The 18,947-nt window shown below is 58.6% G+C and overlaps 1 protein-coding gene across 5 annotated transcripts in view; it reads right to left on the reverse strand.

Annotated features, from left to right (window-relative positions):
- Positions 1-3,337: 3,337 nt before the first annotated feature.
- The window catches only part of RAPGEF1 (Rap guanine nucleotide exchange factor 1), a 128,113-nt gene continuing 112,503 nt past the window's right edge, over positions 3,338-18,947 (reverse strand). For all 5 annotated transcript variants that reach the window (XM_072960340.1, XM_072960337.1, XM_072960339.1 and 2 more), the window contains 12 exons: positions 18,078-18,186; positions 16,371-16,446; positions 13,960-14,044; positions 12,181-12,273; positions 11,113-11,298; positions 10,421-10,505; positions 10,197-10,291; positions 8,785-8,863; positions 8,595-8,696; positions 7,263-7,360; positions 6,171-6,299; positions 3,338-5,869 (listed from right to left, as the gene is read on the reverse strand). In XM_072960340.1, the coding sequence (XP_072816441.1) occupies positions 5,719-5,869; positions 6,171-6,299; positions 7,263-7,360; positions 8,595-8,696; positions 8,785-8,863; positions 10,197-10,291; positions 10,421-10,505; positions 11,113-11,298; positions 12,181-12,273; positions 13,960-14,044; positions 16,371-16,446; positions 18,078-18,186 (1,288 nt within the window). In that variant the 3' untranslated portion in view covers positions 3,338-5,718. The remainder of the gene's footprint in view (positions 5,870-6,170; positions 6,300-7,262; positions 7,361-8,594; positions 8,697-8,784; positions 8,864-10,196; positions 10,292-10,420; positions 10,506-11,112; positions 11,299-12,180; positions 12,274-13,959; positions 14,045-16,370; positions 16,447-18,077; positions 18,187-18,947) is intronic.

The raw sequence follows: 18,947 nt of genomic DNA on the forward strand, positions 1-18,947 counted from the left end.
GCTTTACTGAATTCATTTGTTCTAAGTTTTTCTCCTTCATTTTGTTAACGTGGTGCATCCCACCGATTTGCAGATGTTGACCATCCTTGCATCCCTGAAATAAATCCCACTTGATCATGATGTATGATCCTTTTAATGTAGTGTTGAATTTTGTTTGCTAATATTTTATGCCAAAGTCTTTTGCATTTATGTTCATCAGGGATATTAGCCTGTAATTTTCTTTTCTTGTGGCATTCTTGTCTGGTTTTGGTGTCAGGGTAATGCTGGCTTTGTAAAAATGAGTTGGGAAGTGTCCCCTCCTCTTCTAGCATTTGGGTTTGAGAGGGATTGGTGTTTATTCTTTGAATGTTCGGTAGGACTCACCAGTGAAGCCATCTGGCCCTGGACTTCTGTATGTTGAGGGGTTTTTGATTGCTGATTCGATTTCATTACTAGGAATCAGTCTGTTGAGGTTTTCTTCATGATTCAGTGTTGATAGGTTGTGTGTGTCTGGGAACCTACCCGTTTCTTCTAGGTTGTCAGATTTGTTGGCACGTAATGATTCACAGTACTCTCGCGATCCTTCGTGTTTCTGTGATATCCTTTCATTTCTGATCGAGTCCTCTTTCTTGTTGAGTTTTGCTAGGTTTATCCATTTTGTTTATCTTTTCAAAGAACCAGTTCTTAGTTTCATTGATCTTGTCCATTGCGATTTTAGATCAGAGAGGAAATAAATGAAGTGCAGACTTTATTTCCTTTCTTCTACTAACTTCGGGCTTCATTTGTTCTTTTTCTAGTTCCTTGATATTTAAAGTTCGAGTGAGCTTTGTTGCTTGATGCAGGCATTTGTTACTATGAACTTCCCTCTTATGGTATGCAGCAAAGGCAGCTGTAAGTTTTGTTATGTTGTATTTTCATTTTCATTTGTTTCAATGTATTTTTTGATTTTTCTTCTTTGACCTCATTGGTTGTTCAGTAGTGTATTGTTTAATCTCCATGTATTTTTGGATTACTCCATTTTCTCGTAATTTCTACTTTCATACCATTGTGTTTGGCAAAGATGCCTGTTATGTCAGTCTTCATAAATTTATTAAAATCTGTGGCCTAACATAATATTTATCACAGAGAATGTTCCATGTGCACTTCAAAGAAGGCATTCTGTTGCTTTTGGATGGAACCTTCTGTGTGTATCTGTTAAGTCCATCTAGTCTAATGTGTTAAAGCCGATGTTTCCTTACTGATTTTCTGTCTGGATGACCTGTCTGTTAATGTAAGTGGGGATATTAAAGTCCCCTGCTATTCTTGTATTCCTGTTTATTTCTCCCTTTAAAGGTGTGTAAACATTTACTGATGTTACATCCTCTTGCTAGATTATGCTCTTACCTGTGAGGTCCTATACACCTTCTGCTGGGTGTATTCCTAGTACCTCACGACTGTGACGTCAGTAAGACTTGTGGTGCTAGTGTAAATTGAGTACTTCAAGAACTGTTTTCTAACAGTTCACTGTATACAGGAACGTGTTTACTTTTTTACTTGACTGTACAGTTCACTACCTGTTCTTAGTAACCTCTTCTAAGTTATTTTTCTGTTCTTGTAGCGTTGGCTAGGATCTCTGGGACACCAGTGGAAGGCACGGTGACAGTGGGACCCTTACCTCATTATTCTACTTTAAAGGAAATTCTTTGAACGTTTCACCATTAAGTATAACATTTGCACAGGATTTGAGAAAGTAACCTTTGTCAGATTAAGAAGTTTTCAGTTGCTACTTATTTTTTAAGTACAAATTATAAATGGGTGTTTTATTTTTGACAAATAGTCTGACTACTGAGATGATTATATATATGGTGCTCTTTCTATAATCTGTTAACATGGTTTATTCAGGAGAGGCTACGCCATGTAAAAATTTATAAACCCCCAAATCTCAGCAGCTTAGCTTGCACAAGCTCATTTTTCCTTCATGGAAAGTCCAGTGTAGGGCAGTGAGTGGTCCCTCATGGGGCTCTCTCCACGTAGGGCTCCGCCATCTCAACACCTGGAATCCAAGTGTGTCACGGTGGGAAGAGTGAGCATGGCGGTGGCACACCTGGCCTGAGTTCCCCAGGAGGGGTAGGTGTGCTGGCTGGGAACGCCCAAATCGGGGCCTAGGATAAGGGGGCAAGTACAGTGACCGGTTTTCTGCTATCACTCTCTCCTTGCACTTTAAGATGAGCCCAACTTGGTTGGGGAGTGTTGCTTTTTTATATATTGCTGGTTTGGGGTTGCTAAGGTAACACTGTAATTTTTACATCAGTAACTGTAAATTTCTTGTCCTGTCCTTGTCTGGGTTTGTCAAGGTAGTATTCTAGTCACAAAACAAGCTGAGAAGTGTTTCCCCTTCTGTTCTCAGGGGCACTCGTTTAAGGCAGAAGCTGCCCGTTTGTTTGGCATAAATAACCTGTTGGGCCTGCCTGGACCTGATGTGTGAGTGGATTTTTAATGCCAAGTGCCTCTTCAATGTAGTATTTCACTTGTACGATTTTTAATTGAGGATTCAGCGAGGTGAAACTGTCTGCAGTGCCTGGTGCTCCCCACATGTTAAGTAGGAACAGTGGTGACAGCGCCCCAGGGGCTGTTCCAGGTCACTCCCTGAGCCCTCACAGACCTTACGAGGTAGAGCTGTTGTTACCCCCACTTCCAGGTGGAAAAACTGGGGAGCAGAGAAGGGACTAGTGAACAAACGGATGATGGTCTAAGTGAACATACGGGGTCCACCTCTCAGCCTGCTGAGGGGACGCCAGGTGGCCGCTGCAACCCAGAAGCCTGGGCGCGTGCCACCCCCGGCCAGACCTGAGGTCGGTACGCAGGGGGATGGCTGGGGAAGCGTGGTTCCGAGCTTCCTGGGTGCAGAGCCCTCCGCTTCCCGAGGCCACCTCTGAGCACCTCCTGCAGGGTTCAAAGCCCCTTCCCCGTGCTGTAGTCAGTCTCACTGCAGGGGGAGGGGCAGCACAGTGGGCGGGGCGAGTGGGCCGTGCCTGAGCCCAGTGGCTCGCCCGGAGTGGGGCGGCCTCACACGGTCCCGGACAGGCCAGGCGGGACGGGAACTTGCAGAAGGCATGCTTTCAGGGACAGTACGTTAGGGGCTTTGAAAAGCAGCTCTAGACACCTGTGTGCTCCTGAATTCCACCCTAGGAGTGCGCTTTTACCAGGACACTGGGGGCGGGGCGGGGGCTCTGGCCCATCAGCCCACTTCTGTCAGAACTACCCAACAGCAAGTGTGGGGCCTGGGGTAAATGGCCCGTGCCCGCAGCGTGCCAGGTGCCCAGCCCACGAGGAGGTCACGGAAAGGAGACAGCTCAGACTGTCACTGACACGCGGCATGCGGTGTTCACACAGGCGGCCGCGGCTTTCCTCTGTGTTTATTTTCCTTTCATATAAAAGTACAGGTTTGAAATGTCTGCAGGAAGATGCCGCTGTCAGCCAGGTTAGTCGGGGATATATTACAATGTAACATTGGGGGGGCGTGGGGGAGGGAGGCGCGACTCAGAGTGGGGTTCAGTTCAGACGCAGGGCACGTGCCTGCCCCCTCCCTGGCTCCACCCACCCCTGCAGGTGGGAACTGAGGCTGCAGGGACCCGTGTCCTCCAGTTGTGTCTGTCTGTCATTAGATTTGTACACCTGACCCGGCCCCGTGACAGACAAACCACCAAGCAGGTACCCCGCGGAGCCAGGCATGTGTCTAAACCAGGCCCAGGCAGGAAGCCACTCGGCCAGGAAGTTAAAACCCACACTGCACCTGCTGTCCTCCTGCTGGGCTCACCTGGCCACGCTGGCCCCTGGGTCACCGCTTGGCTCAGACCAGGGCTCCCGGCGAGAAGGGGAGGTGGGCACAGGGTCTGTTCTGAATGGGGGGGTGGTGGTGAAGCCCCTCAACCCCGTTCAGCTCATGGCTGAGCACGACCGACAGACCCCGACCCCAGACACACGTGCAAGCACCTGGCTTTGAGGCCGAAACACAGCGTTGGCTTGTGCCCGCGGGGCGGAGGGGGGGCCTCTGCCCACACACCCCTGAGCGCAGAGTGGCCCCCCCCACCAGGTGCACACAGCAGCATTCAACAGAGCCGGGCTGGGGTGGGGGGGTGGGAGGAGGAAAAGACTGAAATGAGAGGACTTAAAAAAGCAGAAAACCAATACTCTTCAATACTCTGCATCACCAGCGAGTCCACACACACACTCTTTAAATAATAAAGTGACGTGCTCTGGCCCGCCGCGCAGGGTCGCCGCCAGAGGGGCCGTGAGCAGCGTCTCACAGACTCCTCCCCTCTATGTACACGACAAAGGAAAAAAAACAGCCCCAATTTTCTTCTTGAAACCTGTGAAGGAGTCAAAAATGACTGACAGGGTTGTTTCTTCAAAAACAAAAAACCTAAAAAACCTTAAGTTAACAGCCGTTGCTTCCTACTGTCTGCCCTGACGGGGCCAGCGCGCGTCCACCCTGGCGCTCGCTCGCCAGGTCCCCACCCCGGGAGAAGCGCGCACTCAGCCATGCACAACAGGACGCGGGAGGCAGCCATCCCGCAGGCCCACGCCCAGCTGGCACGGAGCCCGGCGGGCAGGCCTAGTGGCGCTCTGTGTGCGGAGACCCCTGCAGCCCTCGCCTCAGACTGTCAACCTCAGTGGTGAGAGTGGTCCTGAACTAGGAGGCTGGACAGAGCACCTGCTGCGGAAGACGCTGTGCCGCGGCCCGAGGACAGGGTGGGCGCCTGCGCAGCCAGGCCCCTGGCCTCTCAGGGAACCCCCACACACCCATCCATCCCACGGGAGAGCGGACCGCACAGGCAGAAAGGTCTGAGGCGCAAGAGGAGCCCTTCGGCCCCACCAAGCTCGGGGCAAGGTAGGAGGGAGGCCTGAGCACGGGAGGGGCAGGAGATGGGGTTTAAGGCACCAGCAAGCGACAGAGGAGGGGCTGCCGGCCCTCCCCCAGGACAGAAACGCCCCTCCACTCTCTCCTCTCGGAACTAACTCCCCGCAGAGCCATTGGCCCCAGCTCAGATCAAGTGTTTCTGGGATGGTCATGTCTTCCCCTTCTCCAGCCTCTTCTCCCAGCTCCCTGTGGCGCCAGGTGAGGGGGGAGGGCTGGGGGAGGGATGAAGGGCCACACGTGACAGGCGCTGCTGCAAGGCCACCTGGCGTACCTTCCTGGCCAGGCGAGACGCTCGCACCAGCCTCCATTTCAAGAAGTGGGGCGTGGGGAGTGGAAGGAGTCTCCCTCAGGCCTCTGCTCCCCGCCCACCCACCTGAGTGCCCCCTCAGTCAAGGTCACCGGGAGAGCAGCCCCCCTCCCTGAGGGTCCTTGGGCCGCTACTCGTTTGTCACTTCAGCAGACTCAGAAGATTGCCACTGTTCCTTGGTCTGCTGGTGACGTCCCTGTGCTGCTCCCAGGCTGGGGGTGGGGGGGCAGTGAGAGGGCGATCGGAAGACAGAGTGAAAGCAGAAACCCAAGCCAAAACCAAACCACCGGTTCACGAATCAGCAATGAGACCTGCCTGCTGGCTCCACTGGGGGCCGCGGGGGCCCCTCCCGCAGAGGGAGGCAGGAAGCTGCGTGGACCCGGACGCCCGCCCGGCACAGCGGGGGCCTGGCTGGGCCCAGGGGCGCTGAGGCCAGGACACGTGCCGCCACGTAACAGGTCCAAAGTCCCTTCTGGTCTGGGAGCGGCCCCGAGCTTCTCTTGAGCGTCGTCCCCGCTCACGGCACCTGCTCCTAGGTCTTCTCCTCCCGGTCTGTCTTCCTTCTCGTAATGTTCCTGGGCTTGATTTTCAGAGACAGTTCCCAGAGGGCCTCTTCAGCCAGGTGGTCGCTGAAGTCGTTGAAGAAGTTGATGATGTCATCATTTCTGCGGATGTCGTAATGCCTGGGGAGCAGGGGCGGGGCATCCAGTGAGGCCCACTGGGGACCAGACAGCCCAGGGACTCCGGGAAGTGCCACGTGCACTGCCCAGCAAACTCAAGAGGCAGGGGCGCCCAGCATGAACTGCACCCTGTGTCCCCCTGCCCTGGAGTCACACCAGCCCCTAGCTGCCCAGAGTGGGCTCTCAGAGGACATGCTGGTGGCCACCTCTGGGTGCAGGCCCCGGGAGGAAGCAGGGGTCGAATCCCAGGGTCCCCTTGGCCACCACCCGTCTCTGCTCCGTGTCCCCACGGGATAGCACTCACGCCTGCTGGAAGCACCGCATGCTGTCGAGGATGTTGAACTGCTGCCAGCGTTTGGAGAAATTCACTTTCCCGTCAATGTAGTCTGGGTTCCCCAGGTGAACGAAGGTGAGGTCCTGCAGGATGAGCCCCCTGGGAGGACGGAGAAGCCCGTTACCACTCTGGAGGGCGACTCGGAAGGTAGCTGGTTTACGGGCGAGCCGGCACCTGAGGCGCTAGGAAGGCCGGCTCAGTCCCGCTGCTACAGAGCCTGGCAGAGCTGGGGTTTGCTTATGTACAAGTAACAAATGCACAGGAAAAAATAACAAAACCCCACACTTGAGGGATGGGGGGTAAATCCCCTTTGTTAACGGGTGAGGTAACACGCTTTCAGACAGAGGGGCTGAGCCACCAGGGAGAGTCCCGCCTGAGGGGCGCAGCTGACACCCTCCCAAGGAGCCTAGGCGGGAAAGGGCGTGGTGGTCAGCGGGGGGGGGGGGGGGGGGGCAGGAGGGCGGGGAAGCAGGGAGGGGTCGCTGGCTGCGAGCGAAGGCCCGCGGGCGGGGCCGGCAGCCAGGGGTGCCGCTGCGTCTCCCATCCCTCCTGGAGATCCCCCGCTGCCCACCAGCATATTAAGGGCGCTGATGAGAGTCCCGCTACCAAGACCTGTTCAGCTGTGCTTTTCCTGCTGGTTCGCAGGCCCACATGCACAGGGTTCTTTTTTGTGAAACGCCTGTTTAGCCCGCGGCCCACCCTGGGGGAAACACTCTCTGAGCTGCCTCACGCCGAGTGCTCTCAGGTTGTGACACGCAGCTCAGTTTGAGGACAGCGGGAACGTAGCCTAACGCCACTAGTGAGGGAAAGAGACACCACACATGCGGCCACACGTGCACGTGAGCACACCCACTGGCAGAGGGGAGGAGGAGGGTGGGGAAGGCAAGGCCCTCGTCCCTGAGCCCCGCTTGTGTTTAAACTGTTCAACAAGGAGCATGCTTTACTTTTGAAGTTAAAACAGAAGCACAAAGGTCTGGGCTGGAGACCTTTCAGCAAGGAGCCCCCCGGGGCTTCCCCGGAGGAGCGAGTGAGCGAGGCAGGCCAGGCGGAGGCCCTACTCACAGGTACGGGATGCAGGGCGGCTCCACCTCCGAGAGGGCGGCCCGGTAGGCGCGGAAGGACGACGAGCTGTCGATCAGCGTGCAGTACTCCGCCAGGCCCTGGGCAGGGGGATGCGGGTCTGTGAGCCCCGGACCACACTCGAGGGTGCCCCCCACAGCAGCCCAGGGCCCGGCCCGGACCCCAGCTCCCGGGCGGCACGCAGGCCAGGCCTTCTGCTGGTCAGTGGCCCAGGGGGCACCCATAGCACCCACCGGGTGCAGGACCTGCAGCTTGGGCTCCTGCCTGCTCAGCACTGTGGCCCCACGTGAGCCCCTGAACCACACACTGGACCACATCACTCCCGGCCTCCAGACACTCCTTCCCTTGGGAGGGGAACTCTGGCAGAGGTGTGTACAGACCAGGGCAGGCGGAGGGAGCTACATGCCCTTGAGCAGGACAGAGGCCAGCATGGCCACATCACTGGGAGCACAGCTCTGCATCACAAGGGCCTTGGGGGAACTGACAGGGAACTGGACCTTTATCCTTGTGTGAGAGCTGTTCCTTAAGAAGAGAGGCAAAAGTGCACGGGGCGGGCTGAGTGTCAGCTGGGCCATTTGGGGGTTGTCTCACAGGGCTCCATGAAGGGACAGTTATGACAGTGTTGTATGGAGAAGTGGGACATTTACACCACCTGCTCTAGGAACACATAAAAGATCCTAAGGAGGCAGGGAAGGCTTCCCGGAGGAGGTCACACATCAGGGTGAGAGACACCTGACGGGTGAAGAGGCAGAGGCAGGCGGGGAGGGGGGAGGTGCAAAAACCCCGTGCTGTGTGTAGGAGCAGAGAGGTCACCCGCCATCCCTGGTGGACTCTGCCTTAAGTGCAGTAAGGAGCGAAGGCAGGCTCGGGGCTGGGAGTGATGTGGTCCAGTGTTTTAGAGGCTCCGTGGCCCCCAGACTAGGCCAGGCCACCCAGCAAAGGCTTGCTCAGCACCTCATCCTGCTGCCTTTAGCACTGATCCTGCAGAAATCCGCCTAATGACGGACCTGACCTGTTCACAGCACGTATTCAATGCTGATGTGGCCCCCAGCTCAAAGGAGCGCCTCCAGAAGCCTGGGAAGGCAGGAAGGATCAGGGGAAGCCAGGACCCTGCGATGCAGGCAGCAGAACGTGATAACCCAGGCCCTAACCGCAAAGCCCCTCAGGGCCCAACGACTAGACATTAGAGACAGGAAACTGAGGCAGGGGCAGGGCGTGACCTGAGCGCAGGTCTCTACTCCTGTCCCGAGCGTGTCCTGCCACAGCGGCTCGAGAAGGCGGGCCTCACATCTGGCTTCCCTCCGAGCCACCCACCTCGGAGGTCTGCTTCTGCCACTCCAGCCTGCGGATGGGGGCGGAGTCCAGCGCCGACAGGATGGCCAGGTAGGAGTTGAAGTTGTTTAGCTTCCGTAAGTGCTGCAGCGAGAGGCGAGTGGCCGTGAGGGCAGGGCTCGGGGACAGGCAGGGCTCCCCGGCGCGGGCTCTGGGGAGGGTGTCCAGTTACCTTCATGATCTTGATGAACTTCAAGAGCAGCCGTTCCCTGTCCTGGGCCTTTTCCTGTAACATGATTATGGACCGGACCCTGCACGGACCAAGCGGGAGAGACAGCTGAGCTCCAGACTGCTGCACCGGCCGGCCGTCAGCCCGGGCCCGCTGCGTGCCTGGGGCTTACGAGGCATCAAGTGTGGCTCCAGTCTCTGCTCTCGGGGCTCATGCTCATGGCATCCCAGGGACACGCAAGGGGCCACAGGGAGACCCGGACATCAGGCGGGGACTCTGCAGATGGAGCCTTCCTGATGAGCACCGCTCCCAGGCACCACGGCAGCGGGAAGTGCTCCGTGCGCAGCCTCAGGATTAGCTCGAGAGACAAGTGGGCATGCAGGTTAAGGGGCCACCTTGCCAGCTGTGAGGGAGGGCACCTCTCAGACCTTAGCAGCAACCAAAGCCACAGGCCAGCCTTGCATGAGGACCTGACAGTGGCCTTGACCCCTGTGCTTTCACTCAGAGGAAGTGCCCCTCCTCTGACCTATTAAGGGCACTGAGTCTCCCCTGAGGGGTGTGGCTCTCAAGGGGCCCCACCTGCACTTCCTCCAAGGGGAGCTCCCGAGGATGGTGTCTGGAGCCTCCGATGCCCAGCAAGGGGCGGGGTGGGAGGCCGTGCTCAGGGCCTCCTATGTTGGGTTACTAGCTCTGGGCACGTGTTGCTGTAGAATGGCTTCCCACAGTGGGGACAGAAGCAGGAAAGTGGGAGATGACCCCATCTTCCTCCAAAGAGCAGTCCTTAGAGCATTTAAACCATCAGCAGTTCCCCTGGTGGTGGTGACGGACGGTGGGGGCCCTGCTGCAGGATGAGGCTGCCAGGCCACCACTCTCCGCCCTCCCTCTAGCTGATGCTGAGAGGCTGTGTGTGGGCTCAAGTCATACCCTGAAGAGCGGACAGCTCTGAGGTATGTTATATAATAATGCACTTTTGAGCTTCATTTTGCTTTACAACTATAAGGCTGAAAGTATTAACAGAACCACTTGTTGGCAGTTCTCTTTCAGGCAGAGTCAGTGTGAGGCTTGGCCCTCAGATCACCTGGCAGCGGGGAGACCGGTGAGGACCAGTGCAGGGTGACAAACTGCACACCCTCCCCTGCCACCATCGACGACAGACATCACTCATCAGTCCTGGCGCTCTTCCCTGCTGAGCCCTCCTCAACCGGCCCTCCAGGGGCCCCTCCAATGAGGGAGACACGCCCCGCCCTTGTCCAGCCTCGTCGGTGGTTCACAGTGAACGCCCACAGGGCCTCAGAAGGCACAGGGAGGAACGAAAGAGGCACCTCTCTGTCCTTGCTGTTGGGACCCTGTGAAAGGCACTCAGGTGCCCACCGCAGTGCTGCCGTTCGAGCAGCAGGCTGCACGCGGCCCCTTACCAGTAGGACATGTTGTTGAAGTGCTCCGTGAACTGGGTCAGGTTGGGGCTCTTCTCCTCGTTCTGCTCTTTTGCCCAAAGCAAAACCTCAGGAATCTGGAAAAGGAGGTAGACTGGAGAGGACCGCAGCCGTCCGGCTCTCCTGTGACGGGTGCTTCTCTCACTCTGGGAGGGGCAGCAGTGGCTCACCTGGGGCAGGACCCCCCGGCCCCCGGCCCGCCGTACCTCTATCTTATAAAACAGCTCGGCATCTAGCAGCGTCAGCTGCTCGGCTATTTCATGGCTGTGGAAGTCGTGCAGGGTTCCGGGCCTGGAAGGCAGAGGTGTGAGATGAGTCATCCACAGCTGGCGATGGTGGGGGGTCAGGACCAGACTGCACTCCTCCCTGGGACCACGGGGCTGCGGCTCTGCTCATGAGCTTGGGTCCTGGGAACCCACAGCTCGACCCCACCTCAGGGCCCGGTGAGGACAAGGCGGTGCCGTGTGGATGGAGGCTGAAGCACTAACGAGGCCTGGAGGGAGGGGGCGGTGGAGCTATGGTGGGGGCGGAGGGAGCAGGCTGGAGTCTATATACAGGTTCGTAGGAAGGTTCAGGATGTCTGGGGGAGGCTGGGTGAGGATTATCAGCCGGCATAGGAGTGCCAGGAAGGTAAGTGCTGGCCACAGCCCGAAAGGCACTCATCTGCCTCCTGTCCTAGTGAGGCCCCCACATGCCCTGCCGCCCCACTCCTGAGAAAAAGGTGACTTGTCGCACAACATAACCCTGGAGAAGAGGCCTAGCCCGGGGGACCCACTGGGCTGTCCCTGAGGCTCCTCGTCACAGGGCCCGGCAGAACCAGGAAGTGAGATCGTGGGCGGGGCAGGCGCACGAAGGGAAGCTGGACGGAGAGGCCAGGGAGGGGCAGCTGCCGGCTTACCTGGCTGCTACGCCCCTGGCTGCCAGCGGCTGGTCAGAGTTGGCACACCTGAGCAGCTTCTTCTGGTCTACCTTGTCCAGGATGTTCTTCCGGAGCACACGCGCCAGACTGAGCTCCCCGCTGCACACCAAGCGGAAGACCAGCTCCATCAGCAGCTTCAAGATCTCTTCTGTCAACTCCACGAGGCTAAAGGGCCAAGGGCACGTGGTGAGGGCCAGGAGCACAAGGTCAAGACGAGGGCTGCTGCCACTGGGCCAGAACCCCCTCAAGACACCCAAGGGCCATGCGGTACCGATCAGCAGAGCTGGGAAACCTCTTGTGGGAGGAGAGCAAGAGGAAAGGTCTTCGGGTAGCCTCCTGCATCCTACAAAGTGCCAGCAGTGGTCCCACTGGTAACAAACAACTGCCACCCTCTCCGTAAACGCTCGGTGGCACTGGATGAGCACCAGGACCCACGCTGGGGCCTGGGCGACAGAGACAAATCCCGCACAGTCCTGCCCCAGATGCGCTCCTGGTCTCCTGGGGTGATGAGTCACTAAGAGGTCCTGGCTCTGCCAACTAGATGCCCCGAGGACGCCTCTGAACTTCCCCTGCAGTGCTCTCCACGTACGGCGGCTTCACAGCCCTGCAGTCACTAAGGCCACCGCCACCCCCCAGCAGAAGAGAAGCGCCTTGAGGGCAGGCCTGGGTGGTTTCTTTCACCAAGGGCTCCCCAGACCTAGGAAAGGTGCCAGGCTGCGTGTTTGTTAAGTGCCACTCAGTCAGGGAGCAGGGAAAGCAGAGCAGGGCGGGGGAGGGCCTCCACCACTGGTGGTGGCCGAGAGCACGGCCCCCATGAGGAAGCCAGGGCCGGGCTGGGGCTGACCTAAGGGGACAAGTCATTCTCCCCAGGGGCTGTGCTAAAGCAGGCAGGGCTCTGAGGGCACACGACCCGGGAGAGGCAGGCGGGATGTGACAGGACACCCAGATCTCTGCAGGGGAGCCGGCGCCCCCGTGGGGACCCTGAGATGCCCGTGGCACACTGGGCTCCTGCCCCTGCCCCACGATGCCTCGGGCAGACTCACTCACCAGAGCTCATCCACCACCCGCACCAGCACGAAGAACGTGTTCTTGCTGACGCGCTTCTTGAAGGTGTCGGCGAAGGGAGAGAACTTCTCGTACGTGGAGTGCGGGTTAAAGACACAGCCGTTCTCGTGGGGCCGGGATGGGGGACATAAGAGGGAGGGCTCCCTGCCTCCAGCGACACTGTCCTGAGTGCTGCCGGGTCACGAGCCCCATGAGCGAGGCAGCGTCATCCGGGGACAGGCTCGGGGACGGCAGTGACGTGTGGGGTGGCAGAGCTGCCGGACCCCAAGGACTGTCCTCGACCACCACCCTCTCCTGCCTGCAGACCCGTCTCCGTGCACTGCCCAGGCCTGCAGGACTTACTACAGCACTGAAAGCTGCATCGCTAAGGCTCAGAGAAAGGTGGTCGAAAAGCACCTGCCCTATGACCCCCAGGTCCCCGGTCAGGTGCACAGCACTGAGGACCTTCCTCCGCTCTCACTGCGAGTCCCCAGCGTCTCCACAGCTCCGGAGGCCGCCTGAAGCACACCTACCTCCACCCCCATGGCAGCCCTCGCACACCTGACCACCTTCCCTGAGGCCATCGTTTCTGGCTGCCCTCTGGTGTTCACCGATTCTCCAGACCTGTCTCCAGACCCACCCCGCCTGCTCTCTAGAAATCCTGGGTGCTCAGGAAGCATCCACACACCGGGGACAGTCCCCAGGGCCTGCGGCACAGAGGACTCACTCGCCAGCTGTGCCCAGGATCTCGACGCTGCCACATTTCCACGTACACGCCTGCAGCGGCTGAGCATGGCAGATGCTGAGATTCTGAGTCAGAGAGGCCGGGGGTGGGCACTCTCCCTCCCAGCAGCCACATGGGTCACTTAACCTCCCTGAGCCTCGGTTTCCTTAATTAAACAACAGGAAGTAATGGAGGGCACCACAGCACAAATGGGGGTAACGTGTGTGTAAAAGGTATCACGGCGGAGCAAGCTCGGGGCACACAGGGAGGGAGAAGTGGGAGGGCTGGGAGGACTCCGGACTTCCTGCCCCAAGGGGACAGCGGCCGTCCAGCAGATGGCAGTCATGGGCCGTGACGCCGGGGGCACCGAGGAGCGGGGACCCTGGGCTGGCCCCTTTGTGAACAGTAGCTCCTGGGCAGCCTCGGCAGCACGGTTGGGTTTGGACCTGAGAGAGGCAACGGAAGGGGATCCTTCCAGGTCTCCGGACCTCCCTTGGCCACTACTGTGGGGAGTCGTATGTGAAAGGGTGAGCCAGTGGGGGACGTGCTTGAGGGGCCCCTTTCTGTCCTGGACATGGAGTCTGTCCACCGCTGGGCCTACCATTAGGGGCCATGCTGACTTCTGCGGTGGTACGAGTCCCAGTTCCCTCCAGCCCCGCCAACTTTGTGTCCCTCACCCCCAAGTGCCCCAGGACTCAGCCCTGAGAAGCCGTGGGTGCCAGTGACGGGGTCTCTGCGGGGGTCGGTCCCCGCCCCCCTCAGGGTGTGTTGATTCTTTCTCACTCTTTTTCAGAATCACCAGTGATCACAACTGCCACTAGGAAGCATGCTCGATGTTCCAGGCACTGCACCTGACGTCACTCAGCCCTTTTAGAAGCCTTGCCTGAGGTCCCCAAGCTAGGATGTGGCCTAGCAGACTGAGCACCTCCACCCTGCTGCCCACTGTGGCTGCACGGTCCTGGCATGCGGGCTGAGTGGGCCCCACGGCCCCTCCTCCTCCTGCTCCAGAAGGCCTTGTGGAAAGTAGGGGGCCGGGCTGGGGACACAGGCAAGGATATCTGTACTGCAGCTTCTTGATGAGCTCCTCCGGGGTGATGAAGGTCCGGTAGGTGGTCAGGAAGGCCTCGCAGTACAGCACCAAGTCTAGAGGGAAGGACAAGCGGTTAGTGATGCCTGCCACTGGCAAGGGACAAAGACGGACCGCATGCCTGCTGCAAGGACGTGCCGCCTCTGATCAGACGCTGAGAGCTTCTTGCTTGTCCTGCGACTTGACGATTCGGAGTCTTAATCATCACAAGCATAGAGAATACAATTCCAGTTTCTCAGCAGGATGTTGAAGCCAAGTTACAGACAATACTTTTAGATTGCAGGGCCCAGCAACAAAAATCTTGGGACTTTCCACATATCAAGAGACCTAAGAAAAGGCTGAAGGGGCTCAGCCTGGCATACGCTGGTGCTGCTGGGCCACACGTGGGTGTGCTGCGCTGGTGCCGGGGAAGGGCGAGGCCAGCTGAGGAGCCGGGCCCCGGCAGTCGGGTGGCACTCGGGCGGGTGGCACTCGGGCTGCTGGCTACTATCCAGCGCTACTCTGTCCCTTCGGAGGGGCTGTTTCTGGCCAGGGATTCCCAACCTTTCCAGATTCACAACAGCCCCCTGTTTATATATGGTTAGGACACATCCTCCCAACCATGTAGTCTCTGACACACACACACACACACACACACACACACACACACACACACACACACACACACACACACACACACACACACACACACACACACACACACACACACACACACACACACACACACACACACACACACACACACACACACACACACACACACACACACACACACACACACACTCTTTCAGTTTCCTTTTCTGGACATGGACCACCTTCCCCTTTGTCTCTCATTCATCCTCCAGCTTGCTGGGTGGAGGGATCTCGAGGATGCCCAGTTCTGCAGCTCAGTGGCCCAGGCCTGCCCGAGCTCCGGCTCCTGGCCCCCCGCCCTTGCAGTCACCCCCCAGGACAGTGAGGCGAAGCAACACCGGCACCTGCGTCAGGTGGGCCTGGCTCGTGGCTGCTGGGGCGGGGGTGGGGGGTGGGGCTCACGGCAGAGACTCACAGCAGGGCCTGGCAGCACTGGGCTCAGGCTCCTTCCTGGGCTCCATGTGCACTCAATGCCTCTTTTCAAAGAGGGGCAAGGAAGGGGAGATGGGTCCAGCACAAGCCAATGCCTGCTTCCGGAGGAAGTCGTCCCAGTCTGCATGCCCCTGAGCCATGGGGCCTCCCATGCACAGCGTGGTCTCTGGTCCACAGGAAGCCACCTGCCCCAGGAGCTTGCTGTGGGCCCAGGGCCGCTGCCTTAACAACCCATCTGGGTGCAAATGACTCTGGCTCCCTGGATCCTCAGGATCTTTTTACTGGTAAAGCCAGGCAGAAGCCCCAGCTGGCGGTGGAGCCTCCTCGCCCGGCACGGTCGGCACAGACGGCCCTACCCACAGGGCTCCCTCTGGCCTTGGCCACAGCTGGCTGCCCCTGGCAGGACAGCAGAGTTCACTGCTCAGAGCTGAGGACTGGAGCCAGCTTCCGTGTCAGCCTTTTACTTTTGGACAAAAATGAGGATGTCTCTCGTGCCGGGCTGAGCTCTGCCCTGTCTGGCAGGGAGGAGAGTTTCTGCAGAAAAGCAGAGCATGGGCTGCCCCCTGGGACGTACACAGACCCTCCCCGAGCTGCCATATTTCAGGTGAGCTCATTCAACATCTGCATCCTCTGGGCACCTTCAACCTCTTCACAAAGCTGAGTCAGCCGAGGCTGGGAAGAGAGGGGATGTGCCCAGCGGCCGCCTGAGCCCACGCTCAGCACTGCCAGGGCTTCGGGGCCGCGCTCTGCTCGGGTGGGAAGAGGCCCCGGGGGCAAAAGGGCACTGCGGTGAGTGTGTGGGAACCATTTCTTCCTTTTCTCTATTTTCTAAATTTTCTGCAATGTAAACAGTTATTTTTGTACTACTTTCATAATTTTAAAATGTTCCCAGAATCATCTGTGTAATATACTTCGGGAAATCGGCTGTAGAAACACAGGCACGAGGTGATTTACAAAACTGAAATTGGCATTAGGGTTTCAAGACTGGAGTGCTTTAATTCCTCCACACCTTACTTCCCCATGGCTGTTCCATAATCTTTTCACTAACTTAAAAAATGTGAAAAGAAAATGTGAGTTGGGAGAGGCCAGGCCAGGCTGTGGGGCATGTGGGCGCTGCAGGGCCCCTCCCGTCCTGCCCGAGGTCCTGGGCACCCTCCCCACGTGGCCCAGCTGTACCGGGGTCACTGTGCCACCGTTCAGGGCTGTGTAGGGGAGAGGAGGGCGGGGAGGGCCTGGCAGCGGGGCCGACGAGGCCTGGCTTCCGCAGGACTGGCCCTGAACAGTGAGCTCTGGCTCACATGCCCCCGCAGACAGTACCTTTCCTGTCCGTCTCCGTAGCGTGGACCAGCAGGATATCGCCAGACCCTCCGCGGACATCTGGCCCGTCGTCACCCTGCAAAAACCACAGCAAAGGAGGGCGTGAGGCGGAGGGCAGCCGCAAGGAAGTCAGCTGAGGATGTCACAGGCAGGGTCAAAGGGATGCAGACCCCGCACTGCAGAGACGCCCCTCCTCTCTGCCCTGCTCTCCCTCAGCCTGGGAGCCCACTCAACCCTTCCACGGCACCACACCCAGCAGAGAGGACAGATCAGAGCTCTTGGTGGAGGCACCGCGGGTACCAGGCCACATGGCTCTGAGCACAAAGCTGGGTCAGGGAGATGAGGAGGCAGGCAGGGCTGGCACTGGCCTCCCCGAGATGGTCACAGAGGCTGCAGGACTGTTTCCAGGTGTGCGTACTCCTGAAACTACGGCAAGCTGCCCTAACTCTAAACCTGCCTCCTCAGGTGGAGGGGTTATTGTCCCGTCACAGGTTGTACCAGGGAGCCCTTCTCAGAGGAGCAGAGCGGTCACAGAGACTCCATTATACCAGATGCTGCTTACATGACCCCTGGCCGAGGCCTGCCAATTCAGGAAAAAGTCGCATCTTCATGTGAGCAATCAGAGGCCTTGCCCCATAAACCTGGCCTGGAGCCAAGAAGCACTGTCACAGGGCCAGGACAGATGCCCGGGCTGCACACCTGCAGGCCCAGCCCTGGGGCCCCAGCACTCCTCCACCCTGTGATTCTGGAGGAAAGCAACACTCCACGAGCCTCCCCATGTCTCCAGGACTTGCTCTCAGAGCTGCACCCATGTGTTTACCCCTGGAATTCAGGGTCCTGTAAGTAAGCGTCTTGCATTTCCAGCTGAGGGTGGGGGCAGCTACGACCAGGACCTGCTTTTTCAGATAAAGTTTCCGGCAAGCATCACAAAACATCACTTGCCTCTGCAGAGGAGTCAGGCCTGCCTTCCTGGTGACCCTGCCACGGCCAGGCCGGCACAGGCTGGCCTAGCAGAGGGCGAGAGGCAGCCCCTGCCTGCCTGTGCTGCCATCGAGCCTGAGCCCAGAAGCACAGCCACCTCCCCAGGGTGGGCAAGGCTACGGCAGTGAGCCGTTCCCTGGCTCCCACCATCGATGGCAGGCAGGCGACAGAGGCTCTCTCAGGCCAGCTCCTCCTGTCGTGACAGGTTTGGGGACCGGGCTTACCTATGAGGCTCCCCTGACAAGGCACAGGACGGAGGCGGCCCCAGTGGCCAGGCCTGAAATTTCCCAGTCAGCTGTGCCTCCCCTGCTGAAGCTGCAGCTGGGTGATCCTGTCATTAACAAAGTGAAAAGGTCTTGCACTGACGAGGGCTCTGTGCTCAGCACCTGTGGACTTCCTCTTTACAACACCCTCCTGAGTCCTGCCTTTCGGGCTTGGAGATGTCATGTCACTTGCCCCAGATCACTCTCCAGAAGTGTCAGAGAGGGGACCGCACACTTTCTCCTGGAACTCATCCATCTGCCCAGAATCAGGGAGCCCCTACAGGGGCCCAGGCAGGGGCCGGGGTAAATGCGATGCCAGAGCCCACGGCCCGGGAAGGCCACCGAGAGTGCCAGCATTTTGTTTGGGTCTCTCTGTTTGATACGCCTCCAGGTGACATTCTTGAAGCCCCCTCACCTTCTTTACGGGCCAGACCCCACACATGGAGGCCTGCAAAGCACCCACCTCCTGCTTGAGCGTCAGCCTGGCCATAATCTCATTGTGGTCGATGAGGGACAGCTCGTCGACCTCCTCTTCTGACTGAGCCGACTCAGCATCTGGCGACCTCGGGGTCCTGGAGGGAGACGTGGTTTGTGCTGCGTCAAACAGGCCCTGGGCCCCACGATGCCCGGGGTCAAGGCAGTGCAGCCCTGTGCGTGGGGTCTGTGCGGCACGGCCGACCCCTGGACCAGTCCTCCCTGAGCCGCAGCTCTGGCGCGAAGCCCGGGCCCGCTCCCCACCCAGCCCTCGGGCCCGAGTGGTGGGCGGAAGCCAGGACGCAGACTGGACTTTCCGCTCTGCTGACGAGCCGTGTGGCCTCGGCACTTTCTGCTCTCTCTAGACATGCCATCTGTAAGCAGAAGGGGTTGAACACAGAGATCAAGAAGCTTCCGCTGAGCAATCTGAGTAACGGTCTTGGTCACCTGTGTCAAGGCCCACACAAGGATGGTCAGGATTCGGGCGGAGAATGGCCTGAGGGCCAGCAGGACGGGAGAGCGAGTTAGCAGGGATCTTGATGCCACTCCCAGGGCCAGCTCCCTGGGGACTGCAGAGCACGACCTGGGCCCCTGTCCTCAGTAGGAGGACAGATGTTAGAACAAGCAGGTGGGGCCATGGCATGAGGGCCGGGAAGGCCTGAGGAGGGACAGACAAGCTGAGACGGAAGCGCTGAGGAGAGACCTCCAGGGGGAGACACACAGGAGCCTGGCAGGCAGCAGGCAGAGGGATGCGGGGTCCACAGGCCCCTTGCTCCCCAGCGTTTTCTCCCGATTCCCACCATTCTCATGACGGATCCTGTGAGGCAGTGACTGGCCTGTGGTCACAGGCCTCATTTTT

The sequence above is a fragment of the Vicugna pacos genome, chromosome 4 (assembly GCF_048564905.1).
Source record: "Vicugna pacos chromosome 4, VicPac4, whole genome shotgun sequence".
Classification (NCBI taxonomy): domain Eukaryota; kingdom Metazoa; phylum Chordata; class Mammalia; order Artiodactyla; family Camelidae; genus Vicugna; species Vicugna pacos.